At 48.8% G+C, this 27,276-nt stretch overlaps 1 protein-coding gene across 3 annotated transcripts in view; it reads left to right on the top strand.

Annotated features, from left to right (window-relative positions):
- SMG9 (SMG9 nonsense mediated mRNA decay factor) overlaps positions 1-18,872 on the top strand; it is a 21,736-nt gene extending 2,864 nt beyond the window's left edge. For all 3 annotated transcript variants that reach the window (XM_075606392.1, XM_075606393.1, XM_075606394.1), the window contains 11 exons: positions 280-505; positions 1,910-2,007; positions 3,230-3,342; positions 3,610-3,721; positions 5,720-5,815; positions 8,358-8,443; positions 12,495-12,601; positions 15,546-15,653; positions 16,402-16,527; positions 16,908-17,052; positions 17,847-18,872. In XM_075606392.1, coding sequence (XP_075462507.1) covers positions 280-505; positions 1,910-2,007; positions 3,230-3,342; positions 3,610-3,721; positions 5,720-5,815; positions 8,358-8,443; positions 12,495-12,601; positions 15,546-15,653; positions 16,402-16,527; positions 16,908-17,052; positions 17,847-17,925 — 1,296 coding nt within the window. In that variant the 3' untranslated portion in view covers positions 17,926-18,872. The remainder of the gene's footprint in view (positions 1-279; positions 506-1,909; positions 2,008-3,229; positions 3,343-3,609; positions 3,722-5,719; positions 5,816-8,357; positions 8,444-12,494; positions 12,602-15,545; positions 15,654-16,401; positions 16,528-16,907; positions 17,053-17,846) is intronic.
- Positions 18,873-27,276: the final 8,404 nt, after the last annotated feature.

Genomic DNA, 27,276 nt, shown 5'->3' on the forward strand with positions numbered 1-27,276 from the left:
CATCGGGGCCTTTACTAAGCGGTAATGTTTTTGCGGAGCCAATTGTGCACTGATTCACAGTTTAAAGGCACACAGCCAGTGTAATCCCATTGCGGCCTGAGGTGCCTGCAGCTGTTTAGTATAACCATTCAATGCATTGTAAAGTCTGTATCCTTCATTTGTTAAAACTGTAAATTCATGTTGTTCTCCAGTTGAAGCCTTACCATTGATCTGTATAACAGCATCGTCACTTGGATATATACTGTTTGTTAATACTGTGTTTTACCTTCTCCCAATCAGCTGAAGACGGCCCCGGCTTTAGCCACTGCCCCTATGGAAAAGCCCATTGTCCTGATGAAGGCCAGAGAGGAGGGTAAGCCATCTCCTCCTGCAGAGGGCGCTGCTCTCCCACCCACTGCTGCTACTGTGAAGGTGGAGAAGGAAGGACAGCGGCCCACACAACCAGTGTATCAAATCCAGAACCGGGGCATGGGCTCGGCAGCCAGTGGCAGCGGCAACGTGGATCGTAAGTCCTAGGGGCGACATCTTCATCGGACACGGAGGCCTTCCGCCCTCTAGCAGTTATCTTTCTGCCTCCGAGGGGCATGTCTGGTGGGACTGAGTCTTCCTGCCTGAGGGCTGCCAGGCTATTTATCAATGTGTATGTCATCTATAGGTAACAGATTCTGCATAACCACGTGGTGAAGACCAGTTCAGTCAGTGAGTTCTCAGCCCGGTGATCGGTTCTGTGCTAAAGAGAGCGCGTTTGCTTAAGGTTTCCCTGGCTCACTTCCTCAATGCAGTAATGAAAACAATAACGTCGTTATGAACATATAAACAGACAAAGTATATACAAACACCATATGTACACAGACAAAATACAAGTGTGTATATTTATACACAAAAGAAAACTTTTGCTTAAGAAAACAAGAAGTGTTGTTTCAGGGTGTATGCAGGATGCATGCGATCATTATTTTAGGGCAACAAAGTGTATCTGATAACTTGCATTGGGGCACTATCATATGGGGAAAAGACACACAATGTAATAAATTGGTTACAGAGATGGGGAGGTACGTTTCGGGGTGAGAACCCCTACTTCTGGCACGTTCCCACACTTTCTGAACGTGGTTCTTCCCTCAATGTGCCCTCCCCAAGAGAAAATATAACATACAAGCAGCTAATTCTGAATATAAAGTCGCTTGGCCGTGTATGTCCTGCGGTCTCCTGGCCTACTTAATGGCTCAATTCCCACTTTGAGGGAAGTACCACGTTCAGAACCCGTGGGAACGGACCGGAAGGGGTTTTCACCCCAAAACGTGGCCCCCTATTGTCTCTGTAACCAATTTGTTACATTGTCGTTTCCCCATATGAGGTGCCCCAATGCCAGTTATCAGACTAATAATAAAGTTAGCACGCACCTTTTCTGAATAATGACTTTATTGTGCTCATTACGTCAGTGAGGAGGTGAGTGCGGGGAACCCTCATTCAAATGTAGTATCGGTTCTAGGAATAGGGACTCCTGTGCGCTCCCTTTGCACCATCCTTATATTCTTCTTGTCATGCAGATTGGATTAAGTAGGACGGCCCACTGAATTCTGTGTTAGAGATGTCCAGCCCTTGACTTGACCGGTGCTGTGTCCCGGGACGGGTGCTGTGTCTTGCCGTGGCCGCCCGGGGACGGGACGGGTGCTGTGTCCCGGGGTCGCCTGGGGCTGGGACGGGTGCTGTGTCTTGCCGTGGCCGCCCGGGGACGGGTGCTGTGTCTTGCCGTGGCCACCCGGGGACGGGACGGGTGCTGTGTCTTGCCGTGGCCGCCCGGGGACGGGACGGGTGCTGTGTCTTGCAGTGGCCGCCCGGGGGCGGGACGGGTGCTGTGTCTTGCCGTGGCCCAGCGATAGGCTTTACGTGGCTTTCTCTTTCCTCCTCACAGCCGTGGTCGGTCAGGCCAAGCTGCTGCCTCCTCAGAAGATGAAACACTGCATCAAACTGGTGGATGAATACATGAACTGGTGCGACAGCGCCATTGAGGTAGGGACGTCTCCTACGTTGTCTGAGCGGCTCCTACCTTCTGTGTCTTCTTAAGTGGAGTATATAAACCTTGGTATACAAGGACTTGGAATAGCAACGAGTGAATATGCCCCATAGCATTAAAGCCATCTAATCTATACAGCATGGAAATGTCTGCTGGTAAATGCAATCGTAGATTAACTGATGTAACTGATCATAACCAGAGCGGGGTAACTGGAATTAGCGACCGTGTCAGATAATCGTCGTGATCCACTGATCGCGTCAATGAAGTAGTCCGGGCAAATCCATGAAGGTTGTTGGCCGGCTGGAGAGGCCAGAATAGTGTATATTCAAATCACACAGTTATCTCTAATGAGCTGTGTCTCTCCTTCCAAATGAACACGCTTACTGCATCACATTATACAGTTTGATTACACACTTAAAAGCTTTGAATTACCAAAATATATTCTTGGCATTCCCAAAATATATATATATAATATATATATTTGCAACTGCATAGGACCCAGGAGGTCAGCCACAGGGACCCCTAAGTATACAGGGACCCCTATATCCCGGGATGCGTACTGGGGACGTTACCGGTTTTACTTCCTGCTTTTTGGAAGGGATTTAAACCACAACCAGTGACGTTCCGAATTCCTGCGAGACCCAGGAGATTTGCTTCACCTGGAGGGAGATATCTCGGGACCGGGCGTCTCCAGTTCCCATACTGGAACCACGCAGGAAAACCGGCAGCCGGCATTGTTGCTTTAGCCATCTCTATTATTATTATTATTATTATTTGTGAAGCGCCAACATATGCCGCAGCGCTGTACAGAGTTAAGTATGTTACAAAATCCATGAACCATTACATACTGGTGAGGACCCACATGCGCAAACTGATATAAAGAGGTGGTAAAGGCCCTGCTCGCGAGAGCTTACAGTCTAGAGGGAATGAGGGACAATGCTGGAACACGAAGGTAACGTGGCTGCTCACTGCAGGATAATGTGTGGCTCAGGTTAGAGTGTGGCCCAGTCTGACAGCGGTAGTCATAAAGGTTTCGGGGGGGGGGGGTGGGGGATGTTACGTAGGGTGGATTGGCCCACCCACACCCAATGGGGTTGGAGGGAGAGTGGGGTGCTGGAGGTATGGCGAGTAGTCTTCCTTGAAAAGCTTACTCTAGTGGTCTGTTACCCATTTAAACCCAATACAGACAGAATACACGCTGCCCAATGTTTGTTTCAGTTCCTGCTGGACCAGACAGATGCCCTTGTGGTCGGGGTCCTTGGCTTGCAGGGCACTGGAAAGTCCACCCTGATGTCCCTCCTGTCGGCCAACTCTCCGGAAGATGACCAGAGGTATATGTGATGCTTTGTTGCGAGTTGTGAGACCTTTCAGTGTACATCGTTCTTTATAGATACTTCAGGTGTACAAGAGGGGACGTGAGAGGCCTTGCAGCTTGTGTAACACTTCATTGCTTGTGCAATGTGTTACAGTGAAGGAACTATTACTCGTGTATAAGTGACATTTAGGAGGGGATTAATGGGATCCTTTGTGTAGCAGATAATAGTCGGATCTCCCTTATTCCGTGTACACGTCTTTCAGTTTATCCCTTCGGGTTCCAGATCTTACGTCTTCAGGATGCAGAGCCAGGAGGTGAGGGAGAGAGCGGGGAACCAGACCAGCGGCATCGACTTCTTCATCAGCCAGGAGAGGATTATCTTCCTCGACACCCAGGTGGAAAATAAGTATAATGTAATAAGGCCGTGCAGGGCGTATAAGGAATAAGACAGGACGGGGCGCAGGGTGTATAAGGAATAAGACAGGACGGGTGCAGGGTGTATAAGGAATAAGACAGGACGGGGCGCAGGGTGTATAAGGAATAAGACAGGACGGGTGCAGGGTGTATAAGGAATAACACAGGACAGGGTGCAGGGTGTATAAGGAATAAGACAGGACGGGGTGCAGGGTGTATAAGGAATAAGACAGGACGGGTGCAGGGTGTATAAGGAATAACACAGGACAGGGTGCAGGGTGTATAAGGAATAAGACAGGACGGGGCGCAGGGTGTATAAGGAATAAGACAGGACGGGGTGCAGGGCGTATAAGGAATAAGACAGGACGGGGTGCAGGGTGTATAAGGAATAAGACAGGACGGGGCGCAGGGTGTATAAGGAATAAGACAGGACGGGTGCAGGGTGTATAAGGAATAAGACAGGACGGGGCGCAGGGTGTATAAGGAATAAGACAGGACGGGTGCAGGGTGTATAAGGAATAACACAGGACAGGGTGCAGGGTGTATAAGGAATAAGACAGGACGGGGTGCAGGGTGTATAAGGAATAAGACAGGACGGGTGCAGGGTGTATAAGGAATAACACAGGACAGGGTGCAGGGTGTATAAGGAATAAGACAGGACGGGGCGCAGGGTGTATAAGGAATAAGACAGGACGGGTGCAGGGTGTATAAGGAATAAGACAGGACGGGGTGCAGGGTGTATAAGGAATAAGACAGGACGGGGTGCAGGGTGTATAAGGAATAAGACAGGACGGGGTGCAGGGTGTATAAGGAATAAGACAGGACGGGGTGCAGGGCGTATAAGGAATAAGACAGGACGGGGTGCAGGGTGTATAAGGAATAAGACAGGACGGGGTGCAGGGTGTATAAGGAATAAGACAGGACGGGGTGCAGGGTGTATAAGGAATAAGACAGGACGGGGTGCAGGGTGTATAAGGAATAAGACAGGACGGGGTGCAGGGTGTATAAGGAATAAGACAGGACGGGGTGCAGGGTGTATAAGGAATAAGACAGGACGGGGTGCAGGGTGTATAAGGAATAAGACAGGATGGGGTGCAGGGTGTATAAGGAATAAGACAGGACGGGGTGCAGGGTGTATAAGGAATAAGACAGGACGGGGTGCAGGGTGTATAAGGAATAAGACAGGACGGGGTGCAGGGTGTATAAGGAATAAGACAGGACGGGGTGCAGGGTGTATAAGGAATAAGACAGGACGGGGTGCAGGGTGTATAAGGAATAAGACAGGACGGGGTGCAGGGTGTATAAGGAATAAGACAGGACGGGGTGCAGGGTGTATAAGGAATAAGACAGGACGGGGTGCAGGGTGTATAAGGAATAAGACAGGACGGGGTGCAGGGTGTATAAGGAATAAGACAGGACGGGGTGCAGGGTGTATAAGGAATAAGGCAGGACGGGGTGCAGGGTGTATAAGGAATAAGACAGGACGGGGTGCAGGGTGTATAAGGAATAAGACAGGACGGGGTGCAGGGTGTATAAGGAATAAGACAGGACGGGGTGCAGGGTGTATAAGGAATAAGACAGGACGGGGCGCAGGGTGTATAAGGAATAAGACAGGACGGGGTGCAGGGTGTGTAAGGAATAAGACAGGACGGGGTGCCGGGTGTATAAGGAATAAGACAGGACGGGGCGCAGGGTGTATAAGGAATAACACAGGACGGGGTGCAGGATGTATAAGGAATAAGACAGGACGGGTGCAGGGTGTATAAGGAATAAGACAGGACGGGTTGCAGGGTGTATAAGGAATAACACAGGACGGGGTGCAGGGTGTATAAGGAATAAGACAGGTCGGGGCGCAGGGTGTATAAGGAATAAGACAGGACGGGGCGCAGGGTGTATAAGGAATAAGACAGGACAGGCATATAAATGTAGATTCTCACCTGAGTTTCCTGTTTCCGCTCTCGTTGTTTTGCTTCTTTCAGCCCATCCTCAGTCCCGCCATATTGGATCACTTGATAAACAATGACAGGAAGTTGCCTCCGGAGTATAATCTTCCCCACACCTATGTGGAGATGCAGGTGAGGACACGAAGACACAATGTGTCTGCAATGCTTTCCTCTGGCACATGTTTCAGTTATACAGTATTCCTAAAGTAATCAATAGCTCTGTTCCTCCTGTTCGTTATATGTTCAGTTCTAGCCAAGACTAAAAACATAATCTGTTTAACGAGTATTTACAAAGCGGGAGCCGTCTGGATTTAATCTGTTAGCCCCGTCACTCCGTTCTCTCTGTTACCCCCGTCACTCCGTTCTCTCTGTTACCCCCGTCACTCCGTTCTCTCTGTTACCCCCGTCACTCCGTTCTCTCTGTTAGCCCCGTCACTCCGTTCTCTCTGTTACCCCCGTCACTCCGTTCTCTCTGTTACCCCCGTCACTCCGTTCTCTCTGTTACCCCGTCACTCCGTTCTCTCTGTTAGCCCCGTCACTCCGTTCTCTCTGTTAGCCCCGTCACTCCGTTCTCTCTGTTACCGCCTTCACTCCGTTCTCTCTGTTACCCCCGTCACTCCGTTCTCTCTGTTACCCCCGTCACTCCGTTCTCTCTGTTAACCCCGTCACTCCGTTCTCTCTGTTACCCCCGTCACTCCGTTCTCTCTGTTAACCCCGTCACTCCGTTCTCTCTGTTACCCCCGTCACTCCGTTCTCTCTGTTAACCCCGTCACTCCGTTCTCTCTGTTAACCCCGTCACTCCGTTCTCTCTGTTACCCCCGTCACTCCGTTCTCTCTGTTAGCCCCGTCACTCCGTTCTCTCTGTTACCCCCGTCACTCCGTTCTCTCTGTTACCCCGTCACTCCGTTCTCTCTGTTACCCCCGTCACTCCGTTCTCTCTGTTACCCCCGTCACTCCGTTCTCTCTGTTACCCCCGTCACTCCGTTCTCTCTGTTACCCCCGTCACTCCGTTCTCTCTGTTACCCCCGTCACTCCGTTCTCTCTGTTACCCCCGTCACTCCGTTCTCTCTGTTACCCCCGTCACTCCGTTCTCTCTGTTAGCCCCGTCACTCCGTTCTCTCTGTTACCCCCGTCACTCCGTTCTCTCTGTTACCCCCGTCACTCCGTTCTCTCTGTTACCCCCGTCACTCCGTTCTCTCTGTTACCCCCGTCACTCCGTTCTCTCTGTTACCCCCGTCACTCCGTTCTCTCTGTTACCCCCGTCACTCCGTTCTCTCTGTTACCCCCGTCACTCCGTTCTCTCTGTTACCCCCGTCACTCCGTTCTCTCTGTTAGCCCCGTCACTCCGTTCTCTCTGTTACCCCCGTCACTCCGTTCTCCCTGTTACCCCCGTCACTCCGTTCTCTCTGTTACCCCCGTCACTCCGTTCTCTCTGTTACCCCCGTCACTCCGTTCTCCCTGTTAATCCTCCGTTCACATGTGGTGGTGACGACCAGTTTACCTCTGTGCTGCTTCGTAGACAATCTCCCGGGCTGGTGTATGAATGTAAAATCTCAATGTAAATCTGTGTATCTCACAGTAAAATGTATTACTTGTCTCGGCAGGTTGTCTCTCTCCCGTTCTGCGGTCACTGACCTCTCTCCTGCGGTTCTCCGCAGTCTCTGCAGATTGTGTCTCTCTCCCGTTCTGCGGTCACTGACCTCTCTCCTGCGGTTCTCCGCAGTCTCGGCAGGTTGTCTCTCTCCCGTTCTGCGGTCACTGACCTCTCTCCTGCGGTTCTCCGCAGTCTCGGCAGATTGTGTCTCTCTCCCGTTCTGCGGTCACTGACCTCTCTCCTGCGGTTCTCCGCAGTCTCTGCAGGTTGTGTCTCTCTCCCGTTCTGCGGTCACTGACCTCTCTCCTGCGGTTCTCCGCAGTCTCGGCAGGTTGTCTTTCTCCCGTTCTGCGGTCACTGACCTCTCTCCTGCGGTTCTCCGCAGTCTCGGCAGGTTGTGTCTCTCCCGTTCTGCGGTCACTGATCTCTCTCCTGCGGTTCTCCGCAGTCTCGGCAGGTTGTCTCTCTCCCGTTCTGCGGTCACTGACCTCTCTCCTGCGGTTCTCCGCAGTCTCGGCAGGTTGTCTCTCTCCCGTTCTGCGGTCACTGATCTCTCTCCTGCGGTTCTCCGCAGTCTCGGCAGGTTGTCTCTCTCCCGTTCTGCGGTCACTGATCTCTCTCCTGCGGTTCTCCGCAGTCTCGGCAGGTTGTCTCTCTCCCGTTCTGCGGTCACTGATCTCTCTCCTGCGGTTCTCCGCAGTCTCGGCAGGTTGTCTCTCTCCCGTTCTGCGGTCACTGATCTCTCTCCTGCGGTTCTCCGCAGTCTCGGCAGGTTGTCTCTCTCCCGTTCTGCGGTCACTGATCTCTCTCCTGCGGTTCTCCGCAGTCTCGGCAGGTTGTCTCTCTCCCGTTCTGCGGTCACTGATCTCTCTCCTGCGGTTCTCCGCAGTCTCTGCAGATTGTGTCTCTCTCCCGTTCTGCGGTCACTGACCTCTCTCCTGCGGTTCTCCGCAGTCTCGGCAGGTTGTCTCTCTCCCGTTCTGCGGTCACTGATCTCTCTCCTGCGGTTCTCCGCAGTCTCGGCAGGTTGTCTCTCTCCCGTTCTGCGGTCACTGACCTCTCTCCTGCTTTTCTCCGCAGTCTCTGCAGATTGCTGCCTTCCTATTCACAGTTTGCCACGTAGTCATCGTTGTCCAGGACTGGTTCACGGACATCAACTTTTACCGGTGAGAGGCAGCCGTGTGTGGGAGACTGCTGTGTGCTTAGAACAGCGGTGTGCAAAGTGGGGGGCGCGAGATTACCGGTGAGAGGCAGCCGTGTGTGGGAGACTGCTGTGTGCTTAGAACAGCGGTGTGCAAAGTGGGGGGCGCGAGATTACCGGTGAGAGGCAGCCGTGTGTGGGAGACTGAGCTGTGTGCTTAGAACAGCGGTGTGCAAAGTGGGGGGCGCGAGATTACCGGTGAGAGGCAGCCGTGTGTGGGAGACTGCTGTGTGCTTAGAGGGTGCTCTGCGAATGTGTTTAGCAGGAGAGAGACGCCGGCTGTATTCGTTCTGCACGAAGTGAGTGTATGTTACATAGTTACATAGATGAGGTTGAAAAAATATGTCCAAGTTCAACCTATGCTAAATTTAGACAACAGATACTTATCCTATATTTGTATTTACAGTATTTTGATGCAGAGGAAGGTAAATAAAAAAACCCCAGTGACACATTATCTAATGATATCTCATAAGGGGAAAAATAAATTCCTTGCTGACTCCAATATTGGCAATCAGATTACTCCCTGCATCAACATGCTTCTCTTGTTTACTTATTTGCTATATCCCTTTATACCTTTCCTTTCCAAAAAGATGTCCAACTTTTTTTTTATTTTTTTTATATATCTATTGTATCTGCCATCACAGTCTCCATGGTCAATGAATTCCACATTTTAACTGGCCTTACTGTAAAGAACCCTTTCCTTTTTTTGCTGAACACGAGCACCCGGGAGACAACAAACTGTTCGGTTCATGTGGTCCCGGCAACAGATTGCCCTATCTACCTTCCTAATAACGGAGTCCCCTACCACCACAATCTTTCTTGGTCTCAGTATCCTGAGTCCCCACTGTGCTACAGGAACTATTCCCCTGGCTGCTAGAGGAATAAGTCTCCCCCAGCCTGGCCATTCCTGCCCGGACATTCCCAATATCTCCACTCAACACGGCAAATCTATTGGGATGTGTCAGCTCAGAGCTCGCCTGTCTCTTCCCCTTCTAAGGCTGCGCTTATAGTGCCCGGCGACGTGAAGTTGCGCCAAAACAAATACATTGGATCCGTCGCATGCGCTTATAGTAAACGCGACTGAGATACAAAATGTTTTTGTTGTTGCAACTATGGGGTATTACGTGTGAATAATTTACCTTGTTTCACATCAACCTTGTTTATACTCCTGGTTCTAAGCAACACTTAATACACAACTGCACTTGAAACTGCAATTCAGTCACACAGGTCAGCACATGTTGTGTGATGTTCTATACCTGCCTGGGGTTCTGTGACTGCAGTTATTGCAGTGTCTCTGGGGTTCTGTGTCTGCAGTTATTGCAGTGTCTCTGGGGTTCTGTGTCTGCAGTTATCGCAGTGTCTCTGGGGTTCTGTGATTCTCTGCAGTTATTGCAGTGTCTCTGGGGTTCTGTGATTCTCTGCAGTTATTGCAGTGTCTCTGGGGTTCTGTGATTCTCTGCAGTTATTGCAGTGTCTCTGGGGTTCTGTGACTGCAGTTATTGCAGTGTCTCTGGGGTTCTGTGTCTGCAGTTATCGCAGTGTCTCTGGGGTTCTGTGATTCTCTGCAGTTATTGCAGTGTCTCTGGGGTTCTGTGATTCTCTGCAGTTATTGCAGTGTCTCTGGGGTTCTGTGATTCTCTGCAGTTATTGCAGTGTCTCTGGGGTTCTGTGACTGCAGTTATTGCAGTGTCTCTGGGGTTCTGTGATTCTCTGCAGTTATTGCAGTGTTTCTGGGGTTCTGTGATTCTCTGCAGTTATTGCAGTGTTTCTGGGGTTCTGTGATTCTCTGCAGTTATTGCAGTGTCTCTGGGGTTCTGTGATTCTCTGCAGTTATTGCAGTGTCTCTGGGGTTCTGTGATTCTCTGCAGTTATTGCAGTGTCTCGGGTTCTGTGATTCTCTGCAGTTATTGCAGTGTTTATGGGGTTCTGTGATTCTCTGCAGTTATTGCAGTGTTTCTGGGGTTCTGTGATTCTCTGCAGTTATTGCCGTGTGTCTGGGGTCATGTGACTGCAGTTATTGCAGTGTCTCTGGAGTTCTGTGATTCTCTGCAGTTATTGCAGTGTCTCTGGGGTTATGTGACTGCAGTTATTGCAGTGTCTCGGGGGTTCTGTGATTCTCTGCAGTTATCGCAGTGTCTGGGGATCTGTGATTCTCTGCAGTTATCGCAGTGTCTCGGGGGTTCTGTGATTCTCTGCAGTTATCGCAGTGTCTCTGGGGATCTGTGATTCTCTGCAGTTATTGCAGTGTCTCTGGGGTTCTGTGATTCTCTGCAGTTATTGCAGTGTTTCTGGGGTTCTGTGATTCTCTGCAGTTATCGCAGTGTCTCTGGGGTTCTGTGACTGCAGTTATCGCAGTGTCTCTGGGGTTCTGTGACTGCAGTTATTGCAGTGTCCCTGGGGTTCTGTGACTGCAGTTATTGCAGTGTCTCTGGGGTTCTGTGACTGCAGTTATTGCAGTGTCTCTGGGGTTCTTTGATTCTCTGCAGTTATTGCAGTGTCTCTGGGGTTCTGTGATTCTCTGCAGTTATTGCAGTGTCTCTGGGGTTCTGTGATTCTCTGCAGTTATTGCAGTGTCTCTGGGGTTCTGTGATTCTCTGCAGTTATTGCAGTGTCTCTGGGGTCATGTGACTGCAGTTATTGCAGTGTCTCTGGGGTACTGTGATTCTCTTCAGTTATTGCAGTGTCTGGGGTTCTGTGACTGCAGTTATTGCAGTGTCTCTGGGGTTCTGTGATTCTCTGCAGTTATTGCAGTGTCTCTGGGGTTCTGTGATTCTCTGCAGTTATTGCAGTGTCTCTGGGGTTCTGTGATTCTCTGCAGTTATTGCAGTGTCTCTGAGGTTCTGTGATTCTCTGCAGTTATTGCAGTGTCTCTGGGGTTATGTGACTGCAGTTATTGCAGTGTCTCTGGGGTTCTGTGATTCTCTGCAGTTATCGCAGTGTCTGGGGATCTGTGATTCTCTGCAGTTATTGCAGTGTCTCTGGGGTTCTGTGTCTGCAGTTATTGCAGTATCTCTGGGGATCTGTGATTCTCTGCAGTTATCGCAGTGTCTCTGGGGTTCTGTGATTCTCTGCAGTTATTGCAGTGTCTCTGGGGTTCTGTGATTCTCTGCAGTTATCGCAGTGTCTCTGGGGTTCTGTGATTCTCTGCAGTTATTGCAGTGTCTCTGAGGTTCTGTGATTCTCTGCAGTTATTGCAGTGTCTCTGGGGTTCTGTGTCTGCAGTTATTGCAGTGTCTCTGGGGTTCTGTGTCTGCAGTTATTGCAGTGTCTCTGGGGTTCTGTGATTCTCTGCAGTTATTGCAGTGTCTCTGGGGATCTGTGATTCTCTGCAGTTATTGCAGTGTCTCTGGGGTTCTGTGATTCTCTGCAGTTATTGCAGTGTCTCTGGGGTCATGTGATTCTCTGCAGTTATTGCAGTGTCTCTGGGGATCTGTGATTCTCTGCAGTTATTGCAGTGTCTCTGGGGTTCTGTGATTCTCTGCAGTTATTGCAGTGTCTCTGGGGTCATGTGATTCTCTGCAGTTATCGCAGTGTCTCTGGGGTCATGTGATTCTCTGCAGTTATTGCAGTGTCTCTGGGGATCTGTGATTCTCTGCAGTTATTGCAGTGTCTCTGGGGTTCTGTGATTCTCTGCAGTTATTGCAGTGTCTCTGGGGTCATGTGATTCTCTGCAGTTATCGCAGTGTCTCTGGGGTTCTGTGATTCTCTGCAGTTATTGCAGTGTCTCTGGGGTTCTGTGATTCTCTGCAGTTATTGCAGTGTCTGGGGTCATGTGACTGCAGTTATTGCAGTGTCTCTGGGGAAGGGCGCATTTTTCTCGTGTTTCTGGATTGTTATTTTCTACAGAGATTGCATGTGTGGTTATTTAACACCGTGCAGTGCCTGTGGCTATACAGTGTGTGTGTGGTTATGTAACACCGTGCAGTGCCTGTGGCTATACAGTGTGTGTGTGTGGTTATGTAACACCGTGCAGTGCCTGTGGCTATACAGTGTGTTATGATGTTTTTTCTGTCCAGCTTTCTTCAGACAGCCGAAATGCTTAAGCCATCTACTCCATCTCCCAGCCACGACTCCACTGGCTCATCCGGGCCTGACGAGGGGATTGAGTATTATCCCCACGTGGGTAAGACTATCGCCTGTTTCTGTCTGTTATACACCTTTCTGCTCACATCTCATAGTGACTAACAGCCAAACCTGTGAGAGTCAAGTAAATGGGCACAAGCCCTGAGCTCTGACTTCTCCCCCCTCTGTATAACATCTGCCCTGCAGGCAGCAGAGAGGGAGGGCGCAGAATCTGTCTGGGGTACAAACACAAATGAATTGCACAAGCGATGTATCTGTCTATAAGCTCCAGGACAGGGCCACATTATCACATCGCACACAGCGGGGAATACAGAGGCCGAGGAATCTCTCATTCCTCGTGTTAACATAGAAGTCATTGAGTGATTTATCTGCTTTATCTTACACACACTCTCTCACTGCGGGGGTAACTTACACACACTCTCTCACTGCGGGGGTAACTTACACACACTCTCTCACTGCGGGGGTAACTTACACACACTCTCTCACTGCGGGGGTAACTTACACACACTCTCTCACTGCGGGGGTAACTTACACACACTCTCTCACTGCGGGGGTAACTTACACACACTCTCTCACTGCGGGGGTAACTTACACACACTCTCTCACTGCGGAGGTAACTTACACACACTCTCTCACTGCGGGGGTAACTTACACACACTCTCTCACTGCGGGGGTAACTTACACACACTCTCTCACTGCGGGGGTAACTTACACACACTCTCTCACTGCGGGGGTAACTTACACACACTCTCTCACTGCGGGGGTAACTTACACACACTCTCTCACTGCGGGGGTAACTTACACACACTCTCTCACTGCGGGGGTAACTTACACACACTCTCTCACTGCGGAGGTAACTTACACACACTCTCTCACTGCGGGGGTAAGTGTCTAAAATGACTGTTCAAGCCGTTTTCACCTGTCTCGGTGGACCAGAACTTATTAACACTTATATTTTTGGGATTCTCGATTGAACACAACGAGGAGGGCAAAATAAATTGTCATTTATTTCCTTAATAGACAAACACACGACAACCTCAGAATACACTTAATTCAACACTTACTGGAATGGGGAAACAAAATAAATTGTCCTTTGAACAAAAGCGGAAAGAATAAAGTCTCTGGCTTAAAGTCCTTTTGGCTAGGTCGCAAGTTGCCGACCTCATATCTCCGCCAAATGAAAGAAGTTTGTTCTTGTTCGTTAGAATTAGTTCGGGAGTCTCCAGGGCTAACAAATTCCTGAAGTAGGGGAAAATCCTTAGTTACGATGTTGTTAACTCCTTGCGTTCTGGAACCGCTACCGCTGTACTTGAACGGAATCTTGTGTAAAGCTTGGATAAGTCATGAATCACACAGGGGACAGCTCGGCAGGCAGGTTTATAGGGTTTACAGACCTATCCCTAACATGCGTGCCCAATCCCCTCCGTGGGAACATTTAACCCACCAAGCCCCGATTTGCCCGGAGTTTGCAAAACGGGCAAAAAAGGCTTTCCGTTTTGCAAAGCGCATGTGTCAGCCTGACACCTAGGCGGTTTACCATGCCGGGGGTCCACCTCTTATCTGGCGACCCTTGGTCTGGGGTTTGGTTACAAAGTGTGAATGGCTCATTCTGAGTATCGGTATCTGGCACTCAGCAGCATCCCGGCCATTTTCACACTTTGAATCTCTGAGACTTTTTAACTCTGGACTTCACTAGACTCAGAGTCTGCCTCTTAGCAGGGGCTCTTTGAAGTACGGAGAGGAAAATACCCTCAGCTCATTCACCCTTAGCATATTTACACACTAAAGGATTTTTCCCGGGCTTGCAGAAAAAGTTTCCCCTGACTGTACATTTAAAACTGACAGTGTAATACAATTCATTAAAACAATATGTTCTGCTTGTGCCACTGTAATAAATTTGATATGTGGGTGAATGGTTTCTTTCTCCCGAGCTGCACTCCAAAAATTAGAGTGCTAGCCCCCTTGGTTCTCGAGTTAGCATACTTAATTGAAAGGTCTCTATTGTGATTATCCTAGTTCCCATGCCAATAGACTTTCTCCCTTTCAAGTTAAGACGCTAACAAGATATGAGAGACATTTTGACAGCATCCACTTCAGATTTAACCGCAAGCCACTTATTCAATTGACCTTGCAGTTACGAGGTCTAGGGCTTAGAAATGGATACCTATTCTGCAAAGCAGCCCTCCCATACACAGCCACGCTTCTTCAATCAGCGCTTGGTTCAGTGCTCACAACGCCATCTTGTGTCTAAAAACTAATGGTACAGCTTGTATGCATCCTTATTACCACAGGCAGGGAACAGGCTGCAAAATGGGAACAATAAAGGTGGTGCAGGGAAAACACATCAGGGAAATGCACATACATTTAACCCCTTCACTTCCACTGCGAGTTGGGGTTAATCAGCCAGGTATAATGCCTTCATTAATGGCCTAATTAACCCCTCCATCGCCATATCACCTGAAATTTTGTTTTTTTTATTGGGCTTTTAGCTAAAAATGGCCTGAACTGCTGCTTTGGATTATATAGAACAGGCCCCTATGGGCCATACTTACTGAGCACCTTCCAGCCTATTCAAGTCAATGCAATGTGTCTTCCAGCATTGGGCGCACTGCTTAGTAAATATGCGCCTGTGTGTTCGCACCTTCTTCTTTAGCATTATTTTATTCTTGTCCCCACCATCTCTCCTCACTTTCTCGTTTTTCTTTGTCACTGATTTTACATTTCTGTTCCATTCCTTTCCTGCCCTTCCCTTCCTGCCCTTCCCTTCCTGCCCTCCCATGTGTGTATCTGCGCTATCCTTCCCTCCCTGCCCACCCGTGTGTCCCTGCGCTATCCTTCCCTCCCTACCCACCCCTGTGTGTCCCTGCGCTATCCTTCCCTTCCTGCCCTCCCTTGTGTGTGTGCCCCTGCACTATATCCTTCCCTTCCTGCCCTCCGTTGTGTGTGTCCCTGCGCGATTGTTGATGCCCCCCTTTTCCCCTCAGTTTTCCTGCAGAATAAAGCCAAGCGGGAGGACTTCTGCCCCCGTACCCTGAAGCAGATGCACACAGTGATTGATAAACTCATGCTGCATTCCCACCTGCGATACAAAGGTACAGTGACTTTCTTACCCTTACCCGCTGCTGGGACAGTACTGCCCTCTGCTTCCTCCCCACCGGCATCGCAAGGAGGTACTTCTTATATGGGCGTCCTATAACTGGGTTTCTCCCATGTTAGGTGCATGTTTGGGACTGTGAGACAATGGGAAGGATGTTGATAGAGCTGACAGAGTTAATTTGTAATAACATGTTCTTATAAGAGGGTTTTCTCCCAGGCAAAGTGTAAGTCTGCCCGTGAGGTGATACAGGCATTCGCCCTTTAGGGCCGGACATATTGGGACCCTGTGATATTAATAGTTTCACATGGAGCCTTACCACAGGAACGGGTATGTTCACCCTATGCAGTATTGTCATAATAGGATCTCCGTATTATAACATGGATTTTTCCTATTGATTGGCGATGTCCTGATCCTTCTAATATAAGCGACAGAGGATGAGATACGCACTCAATATCAAGGGTAATAGAGGTGGGGTACTTAGATGCCGGTGCGCTGGTCCTGGGGAGCTCCTGTAGTCCCAAATGTTCCAGTACAAAGAAGAAGAAGCAGGCACACGGTCTTACTCAAAAGGAGGTTTTCTCAAGGCCTGAGAAAGGCAGTATTTGGCTGCCGAAACGTTGGACTTTATGGCATATTAAAACCTCCTTTTGAGTAAGACCGTGTGCCTTCTAATGTAAGGGCACATTGGGGTGATGAGATGGTTTGTATGGGGCGGCGGTGCAGTAATCTCCTCTGTCTCCCAGGCACTCTCTCCATGCTGGACTGTAACATTTTCCCGGGGTTGGCGTATGACTTCCTAGAGTCCGAGGTGAATTTATTCCTGATCCCAAGCATGGAGAGTGACACCGACGAGACCATCCCCAGGGCAGGTACTGAGCTCGCTGTGCTGGACTCTACATGGACCCGGCGGTTCCACGGGGGTCGGATACGCTGGGATAATGTATGGCTGATTATGTGCGTGTTGGTTTGTTGCGATGTCTGTTTTTGGGACTTTACAGCACAGAATACAGTCCCAGTGACTTCCAGAGGTTTGCAACTATAGTGCTTGTCGGCTTATTGGATGAGTGCGGGATTGCAGAGGTGGAGATCTTTGGTTGTGTATGGCTTCATGTAGCTGTGTAAGTGAGGAGCCTGGCAGATGTGTCAGGACTGCTCATACTGAGCTCTCCTCCCTACACAGGACAGACGCCAGCGACACAGAGCCTGTGTCCTCTGTGGTTCACGGATTTAACGTGTGTGTATTTTCCAGGCTCGGGGGGGATCCCGCTCTTTTCCCTGCTCCCTGGTTATAAGGGACACCCCAGCTTCCAGGCACTGATCAGCAAACTCCGGAGCCAGATCATGTCCATGCCACGACCCCAGCTGTCACACACCATCCTGACCGAGAAGAACTGGTAAGAATGGGCCGGATACTGTGAGGATCTCTTGGTGACAGGGGCGTCATTAAATGTGTGAGAGACTGCCATCTAGTGGGTAATAATGGAAAGTCTTATAGGACTAAGATTTGTGCTAACAAATATGCCATAGTACAGTGATTCCCAACAGCGGTCCGTGAGGTGTCGCCAAGGGATTCACCCGTGTGGGGAGACTGCGCACTTGGCAAGGCCCCAAACTGCACATTGGCGTGGGTGGCCAATCGTTAATGACGTCAGGAGCTTCCAAAGTCGCTGCCCACAACGCTTTGCATCCACAGTGGCAAGGCATTGTGGGACGTGACTTTGGAAGCTCCTGCAGTGAGTGAAGGCTATACCCCCCCGTGCTGTCTGTACACACTGAGGGGCAGTTTGGGGCCTGATTAATGGTGCGTCCCCCCCACGAGCTCCGGACTCTGCCTGGGATCGGTCACACAGGTTTGTTAGCGATAGTATGAGTCGGCAAAAAGATTTATCAGTCGGGTCGGCAGAATAAATATTTTGTAGCGGTGGGTGCACAATGTAGAAACGGTTGGAAACCGCGGCAGTAGTGAATACCCGGCACAAAGAAGTGCCGTGTCGCATAACTAGAGATAATGTACAATCTTTCTATGTCCCTTGTGTTTTGTTTTACCATCTTCTTAATTACCCTTTGGCTCATTCTCTTTCTATTCTACTCTCCTTTGTCTCTTCCACCTATTTTATTGATGGATTATATCTACCAATCTTCCATTCTGATTCTCACGCTCCCATGTGCATTCTATCCCTGGTTCTAGGTTCCACTACGCTGCTCGGATCTGGGATGGAGTGAAGAAGTCTTCAGCGCTGTCAGAATACAGCAGGTTACTGGGCTAATGTCAGACAGTACAGAAGGGCTGCGCCACCCTGGTACTCGTGAACCCTGCTTGGCCTCCTGAGGACAAAGGAAGAGGATGACCGCTCCAGATGACCAGCACAAGTGTGCAAACCATCCAGAACCTGGTCAGTCTATATTTCCTCTGAGATGTAAGGAACTCACTGATGAGCTACAATGGATGACACTTCTTGCAGAAAGCCTAATTCGATGCCACCCCTATTTCTCCCCTTCCCCCCCCCCTCCCTCCTGCCTGGCCATAGTTCAGTGGCTCGTGGCTCCCGCTGCTACCATAACCTGGAGAGCAGAATGACTCCACCTGCCCTGACACAGGGCTCCATCTTACCCACCACCCCCAAAACTGCCTGGCAAACCCCCGCTGACAGCTGTGTCAAAGAAAAGACCAACAATCACCTGTGATAACAACGTAATAATTTTACAGAAAACAAACATCCCCCAGTACTAGGGAGTGTGGGCATGTCCCTTATTAGAGGGGCCGTGAGATAAGAGGACCCTCCCACTCCGCTTCCCTTTACCCACAAGTCTGAAATCACCACCAATGTAACCCCTTCCCAGTAATCCCACCTAATCTGCATAGGAAAGGGACAGGGGGCATAATGCAGAGGAGCGAGAGGAGGGGGCGAGGCTGTCCCGCTCGCCATGGGGCCCAAACACTCGGGCCAGCGCTCTCTCTGCGGGAGTTCGGACTGTTTGTTGGATACAATAAACCTCTAGGACGGTGAGGATAATGCTGGCATACAGCACCAATCACCTCCACAATTACTCACTGACGGCTGGGTGACCCCCGTCCCACGTCCATCATACAGAGCTGCTTGTGACCCGATCACACCTTCCACTACAGCTATATTGACATTAAAGTCTATACTGGAAAGTAGGATGAAGTAATTGAGGGGAAGAGGACTTTTTGGTAAAGTGGTTTTTTTTGGCGTATGTTGATAAGTGTGAATACTTTTAACTCTTTGCTGGTAGAGATCTGCAGAAGATCCGGTGAATGGCAGAATTTAAAAGGAACAAAAGAGGCCCATTGTGCTGAGGACCACGCCTTAGATATTGATAAACCACTATCATCAATTCAGTGTTCTCAGACTTCCAGATTTCCCATGTAGTGAAAATACTGACCTAAAGCAGCTTATACACCATCATCTTACAGTGTCAGGCAGCTTGTTATACACCATCATCTTACAGTGACAGACAGCAGCTTATATACCATCATCTTACAGTGTCAGGCAGCAGCTTATACACCATCATCTTACAGTGTCAGGCAGCAGCGTATACACCATCATCTTACAGTGTCAGACAGCAGCTTATATACCATCATCTTACAGTGTCAGGCAGCAGCGTATACACCATCATCTTACAGTGACAGGCAGCAGCGTATACACCATCATCTTACAGTGTCAGGCAGCAGCTTATACACCATCATCTTACAGTGTCAGGCAGCAGCTTATACACCATCATCTTACAGTGACAGGCAGCAGCTTATACACCATCATCTTACAGTGTCAGGCAGCAGCGTATACACCATCATCTTACAGTGACAGGCAGCAGCGTATACACCATCATCTTACAGTGACAGGCAGCAGCTTATACACCATCATCTTACAGTGTCAGGCAGCAGCTTATACACCATCATCTTACAGTGTCAGGCAGCAGCTTATACACCATCATCTTACAGTGTCAGGCAGCAGCGTATACACCATCATCTTACAGTGTCAGGCAGCAGCTTATACACCATCATCTTACAGTGTCAGGCAGCAGCGTATACACCATCATCTTACAGTGTCAGGCAGCAGCTTATACACCATCATCTTACAGTGTCAGGCAGCAGCTTGTTATACACCATCATCTTACAGTGTCAGGCAGCAGCTTGTTATACACCATCATCTTACAGTGACAGGCAGCAGCTTATACACCATCATCTTAGTGTCAGGCAGCAGCGTATACACCATCATCTTACAGTGTCAGGCAGCAGCTTATACACCATCATCTTACAGTGTCAGGCAGCAGCTTGTTATACACCATCATCTTACAGTGACAGGCAGCAGCGTATACACCATCATCTTAGTGTCAGGCAGCAGCGTATACACCATCATCTTACAGTGTCAGGCAGCAGCTTATACACCATCATCTTACAGTGACAGGCAGCAGCGTATACACCATCATCTTACAGTGACAGGCAGCAGCTTATACACCATCATCTTACAGTGTCAGGCAGCAGCTTATACACCATCATCTTACAGTGTCGGGCAGCAGCGTATACACCATCATCTTACAGTGACAGGCAGCAGCTTATACACCATCATCTTACAGTGACAGGCAGCAGCGTATACACCATCATCTTACAGTGTCAGGCAGCAGCGTATACACCATCATCTTACAGTGACAGGCAGCAGCTTATACACCATCATCTTACAGTGTCAGGCAGCAGCGTATACACCATCATTTTACAGTGTCAGGCAGCAGCTTATACACCATCATCTTACAGTGTCAGGCAGCAGCTTATATACCATCATCTTACAGTGTCAGGCAGCAGCGTATACACCATCATCTTACAGTGTCAGGCAGCTGCTTATACACCATCATCTTACAGTGTCAGGCAGCAGCGTATACACCATCATCTTACAGTGTCAGGCAGCAGCTTATACACCATCATCTTACAGTGTCAGGCAGCAGCGTATACACCATCATCTTACAGAGTCAGGCAGCAGCTTGTTATACACCATCATCTTACAGTGTCAGGCAGCAGCGTATACACCATCATCTTACAGTGTCAGGCAGCAGCTTATACACCATCATCTTACAGTGTCAGGCAGCAGCGTATACACCATCATCTTACAGAGTCAGGCAGCAGCTTGTTATACACCATCATCTTACAGTGTCAGGCAGCAGCGTATACACCATCATCTTACAGAGTCAGGCAGCAGCTTGTTATACACCATCATCTTACAGTGACAGGCAGCAGCTTATACACCATCATCTTACAGTGACAGGCAGCAGCTTATACACCATCATCTTACAGTGACAGGCAGCAGCGTATACACCATCATCTTACAGTGACAGGCAGCAGCTTATACACCATCATCTTACAGTGACAGGCAGCAGCTTATACACCATCATCTTACAGTGACAGGCAGCAGCGTATACACCATCATCTTACAGTGTCAGGCAGCAGCTTATACACCATCATCTTACAGTGTCAGGCAGCAGCGTATACACCATCATCTTACAGTGTCAGGCAGCAGCTTATACACCATCATCTTAGTGTCAGGCAGCAGCGTATACACCATCATCTTACAGTGTCAGGCAGCAGCTTATACACCATCATCTTACAGTGTCAGGCAGCAGCTTGTTATACACCATCATCTTACAGTGACAGGCAGCAGCGTATACACCATCATCTTACAGTGACAGGCAGCAGCTTATACACCATCATCTTACAGTGTCAGGCAGCAGCTTATACACCATCATCTTACAGTGTCGGGCAGCAGCGTATACACCATCATCTTACAGTGTCAGGCAGCAGCGTATACACCATCTTACAGTGACAGGCAGCAGCGTATACACCATCATCTTACAGTGTCAGGCAGCAGCGTATACACCATCATTTTACAGTGTCAGGCAGCAGCTTATACACCATCATCTTACAGTGTCAGGCAGCAGCTTATATACCATCATCTTACAGTGTCAGGCAGCAGCGTATACACCATCATCTTACAGTGTCAGGCAGCTGCTTATACACCATCATCTTACAGTGTCAGGCAGCAGCGTATACACCATCATCTTACAGTGTCAGGCAACAGCTTATACACCATCATCTTACAGTGTCAGGCAGCAGCGTATACACCATCATCTTACAGAGTCAGGCAGCAGCTTGTTATACACCATCATCTTACAGTGTCAGGCAGCAGCGTATACACCATCATCTTACAGTGTCAGGCAGCAGCTTATACACCATCATCTTACAGTGTCAGGCAGCAGCGTATACACCATCATCTTACAGAGTCAGGCAGCAGCTTGTTATACACCATCATCTTACAGTGACAGGCAGCTGCTTATACACCATCATCTTACAGTGTCAGGCAGCAGCGTATACACCATCATCTTACAGAGTCAGGCAGCAGCTTGTTATACACCATCATCTTACAGTGACAGGCAGCAGCGTATACACCATCATCTTACAGTGACAGGCAGCAGCTTATACACCATCATCTTACAGTGACAGGCAGCAGCGTATACACCATCATCTTACAGTGACAGACAGCAGCTTATACACCATCATCTTACAGTGTCAGGCAGCAGCTTGTTATACACCATCATCTTACAGTGTCAGGCAGCAGCTTATACACCATCATCTTACAGTGTCAGGCAGCAGCGTATACACCATCATCTTACAGTGACAGACAGCAGCTTATACACCATCATCTTACAGTGTCAGGCAGCAGCTTATACACCATCATGTTACAGTGACAGGCAGCAGTGTATACACCATCATCTTACAGTGTCAGGCAGCAGCTTGTTATACACCATCATCTTACAGTGTCAGGCAGCAGCTTGTTATACACCATCATCTTACAGTGTCAGGCAGCAGCTTATACACCATCATCTTACAGTGTCAGGCAGCAGCTTATACACCATCATCTTACAGTGTCGGGCAGCAGCGTATACACCATCATCTTACAGTGACAGGCAGCAGCTTATACACCATCATCTTACAGTGACAGGCAGCAGCTTATACACCATCATCTTACAGTGTCAGGCAGCAGCTTATACACCATCATCTTACAGTGTCAGGCAGCAGCGTATACACCATCATCTTACAGTGTCAGGCAGCAGCGTATACACCATCATCTTACAGTGTCAGGCAGCAGCTTATACACCATCATCTTACAGTGTCAGGCAGCAGCGTATACACCATCATCTTACAGTGTCAGGCAGCAGCGTATACACCATCATCTTACAGTGACAGACAGCAGCTTATACACCATCATCTTACAGTGTCAGGCAGCAGCTTGTTATACACCATCATCTTACAGTGTCAGGCAGCAGCTTGTTATACACCATCATCTTACAGTGTCAGGCAGCAGCTTATACACCATCATCTTACAGTGTCAGGCAGCAGCTTATACACCATCATCTTACAGTGTCAGGCAGCAGCGTATACACCATCATCTTACAGTGTCAGGCAGCAGCTTATACACCATCATCTTACAGTGTCAGGCAGCAGCTTATACACCATCATCTTACAGTGTCGGGCAGCAGCTTATACACCATCATCTTACAGTGTCAGGCAGCAGCTTGTTATACACCATCATCTTACAGTGTCAGGCAGCAGCTTGTTATACACCATCATGTTACAGTGTCAGGCAGCAGCTTATACACCATCATCTTACAGTGACAGGCAGCAGCGTATACACCATCATCTTACAGTGTCAGGCAGCAGCTTATACACCATCATCTTACAGTGTCAGGCAGCAGCTTATACACCATCATCTTACAGTGTCAGGCAGCAGCTTATACACCATCATGTTACAGTGTCAGGCAGCAGCTTATACACCATCATCTTACAGTGTCAGGCAGCAGCGTATACACCATCATCTTACAGTGTCAGGCAGCAGCGTATACACCATCATCTTACAGTGTCAGGCAGCAGCTTATACACCATCATCTTACAGTGTCAGGCAGCAGCGTATACACCATCATCTTACAGTGACAGGCAGCAGCTTATACACCATCATCTTACTGTGTCAGGCAGCAGCGTATACACCATCATCTTACAGTGTCAGGCAGCAGCGTATACACCATCTTACAGAGTCAGGCAGCAGCGTATACACCATCAACTTACAGTGTCAGGCAGCAGCGTATACACCATCATCTTACTGTGTCAGGCAGCAGCGTATACACCATCATCTTACAGTGTCAGGCAGCAGCGTATACACCATCATCTTACTGTGTCAGGCAGCAGCTTATACACCATCATCTTACTGTGTCAGGCAGCAGCGTATACACCATCATCTTACAGTGTCAGGCAGCAGCTTATACACCATCATCTTACTGTGTCAGGCAGCAGCGTATACACCATCATCTTACAGTGTCAGGCAGCAGCTTATACACCATCATCTTACAGTGTCAGGCAGCAGCGTATACACCATCAACTTACAGTGTCAGGCAGCAGCGTATACACCATCATCTTACTGTGTCAGGCAGCAGCGTATACACCATCATCTTACAGTGTCAGGCAGCAGCGTATACACCATCATCTTACAGTGTCAGGCAGCAGCGTATACACCATCATCTTACAGTGTCAGGCAGCAGCTTATACACCATCATCTTACAGTGACAGACAGCAGTTTATACACCATCATCTTACAGTGTCGGGCAGCAGCGTATACACCATCATCTTACAGTGACAGGCAGCAGCGTATACACCATCATCTTACAGTGTCAGGCAGCAGCGTATACACCATCATGTTACAGTGTCAGGCAGCAGCTTATACACCATCATCTTACAGTGACAGGCAGCAGCGTATACACCATCATCTTACAGTGTCAGGCAGCAGCTTGTTATACACCATCATGTTACAGTGTCAGGCAGCAGCTTATACACCATCATCTTACAGTGTCAGGCAGCAGCGTATACACCATCATGTTACAGTGTCAGGCAGCAGCTTATACACCATCATCTTACAGTGACAGGCAGCAGCGTATACACCATCATCTTACAGTGTCAGGCAGCAGCGTATACACCATCATGTTACAGTGTCAGGCAGCAGCTTATACACCATCATCTTACAGTGACAGGCAGCAGCGTATACACCATCATCTTACAGTGTCAGGCAGCAGCTTATACACCATCATCTTACAGTGTCAGGCAGCAGCTTATACACCATCATCTTACAGTGTCAGGCAGCAGCTTATACACCATCATCTTACAGTGACAGGCAGCAGCGTATACACCATCATCTTACAGTGTCAGACAGCAGCTTATACACCATCATCTTACAGTGTCGGGCAGCAGCTTGTTATACACCATCATCTTACAGTGTCAGGCAGCAGCTTATACACCATCATCTTACAGTGACAGGCAGCAGCTTATACACCATCATCTTACAGTGACAGGCAGCAGCTTATACACCATCATCTTACAGTGACAGGCAGCAGCTTATACACCATCATCTTACAGTGTCAGGCAGCAGCTTATACACCATCATCTTACAGTGACAGGCAGCAGCTTGTTATACACCATCATCTTACAGTGTCAGGCAGCAGTGTATACACCATAATTTTACAGTGTCAGGCAGCAGCTTATACACCATCATCTTACAGTGTCAGGCAGCAGCTTATACACCATCATCTTACAGTGTCAGGCAGCAGCTTATACACCATCATCTTACAGTGTCAGGCAGCAGCTTGTTATACACCATCATCTTACAGTGTCAGGCAGCAGTGTATACACCATAATTTTACAGTGTCAGGCAGCAGCTTATACACCATCATCTTACAGTGTCAGGCAGCAGTGTATACACCATAATTTTACAGTGTCAGGCAGCAGCTTATACACCATCATCTTACAGTGTCAGGCAGCAGCGTATACACCATCATCTTACAGTGACAGGCAGCAGCGTATACACCATCATCTTACAGTGTCAGGCAGCAGCTTATACACCATCATCTTACAGTGTCAGGCAGCAGCGTATACACCATCATCTTACAGTGTCAGGCAGCAGCTTGTTATACACCATCATCTGACAGTGACAGGCAGCAGCTTATACACCATCATCTTACAGTGACAGGCAGCAGCTTATACACCATCATCTTACAGTGACAGACAGCAGCTTATACACCATCATCTTACAGAGTCAGGCAGCAGCGTATACACCATCATCTTACAGTGTCAGACAGCAGCGTATACACCATCAACTTACAGTGACAGACAGCACCTTATACACCATCATCTTACAGTGTCAGGCAGCAGCTTGTTATACACCATCATCTTACAGTGTCAGGCAGCAGCTTATACACCATCATCTTACAGTGTCAGGCAGCAGCTTATACACCATCATGTTACAGTGTCAGGCAGCAGCGTATACACCATCAACTTACAGTGACAGGCAGCAGCTTATACACCATCAACTTACAGTGACAGACAGCACCTTATACACCATCATCTTACAGTGTCAGGCAGCAGTTTATACACCATCATGTTACAGTGTCAGACAGCAGTGTATACACCATCATGTTACAGTGTCAGACAGCAGCTTGTTCTACACCATCATGTTACAGTGACAGGCAGCAGCTTGTTATACACCATCATCTTACAGTGACAGGCAGCAGCGTATACACCATCATCTTACAGTGTCAGGCAGCAGCTTGTTATACACCATCATCTTACAGTGTCAGGCAGCAGCTTATACACCATCATCTTACAGTGTCAGGCAGCAGCTTATACACCATCATCTTACAGTGACAGGCAGCAGTGTATACACCATAATTTTACAGTGTCAGGCAGCAGCTTATACACCATCATCTTACAGTGTCAGGCAGCAGCTTATACACCATCATCTTACAGTGTCAGGCAGCAGCTTATACACCATCATCTTACAGTGTCAGGCAGCAGCTTATACACCATCATCTTACAGTGACAGGCAGCAGTGTATACACCATAATTTTACAGTGTCAGGCAGCAGCTTATACACCATCATCTTACAGTGTCAGGCAGCAGCTTATACACCATCATCTTACAGTGACAGGCAGCAGCGTATACACCATCATCTTACAGTGACAGGCAGCAGCGTATACACCATCATCTTACAGTGTCAGGCAGCAGCTTATACACCATCATCTTACAGTGTCAGGCAGCAGCGTATACACCATCATCTTACAGTGTCAGGCAGCAGCTTGTTATACACCATCATCTGACAGTGACAGGCAGCAGCTTATACACCATCATCTTACAGTGACAGGCAGCAGCTTATACACCATCATCTTACAGTGTCAGGCAGCAGCTTATACACCATCATCTTACAGTGTCAGGCAGCAGCTTATACACCATCATGTTACAGTGTCAGGCAGCAGCTTATACACCATCATCTTACAGTGTCAGGCAGCAGCGTATACACCATCATCTTACAGTGTCAGGCAGCAGCGTATACACCATCATCTTACAGTGTCAGGCAGCAGCTTATACACCATCATCTTACAGTGTCAGGCAGCAGCGTATACACCATCATCTTACAGTGACAGGCAGCAGCTTATACACCATCATCTTACTGTGTCAGGCAGCAGCGTATACACCATCATCTTACAGTGTCAGGCAGCAGCGTATACACCATCTT

The sequence above is a fragment of the Ascaphus truei genome, chromosome 6 (assembly GCF_040206685.1).
Source record: "Ascaphus truei isolate aAscTru1 chromosome 6, aAscTru1.hap1, whole genome shotgun sequence".
NCBI classification, from domain to species: domain Eukaryota; kingdom Metazoa; phylum Chordata; class Amphibia; order Anura; family Ascaphidae; genus Ascaphus; species Ascaphus truei.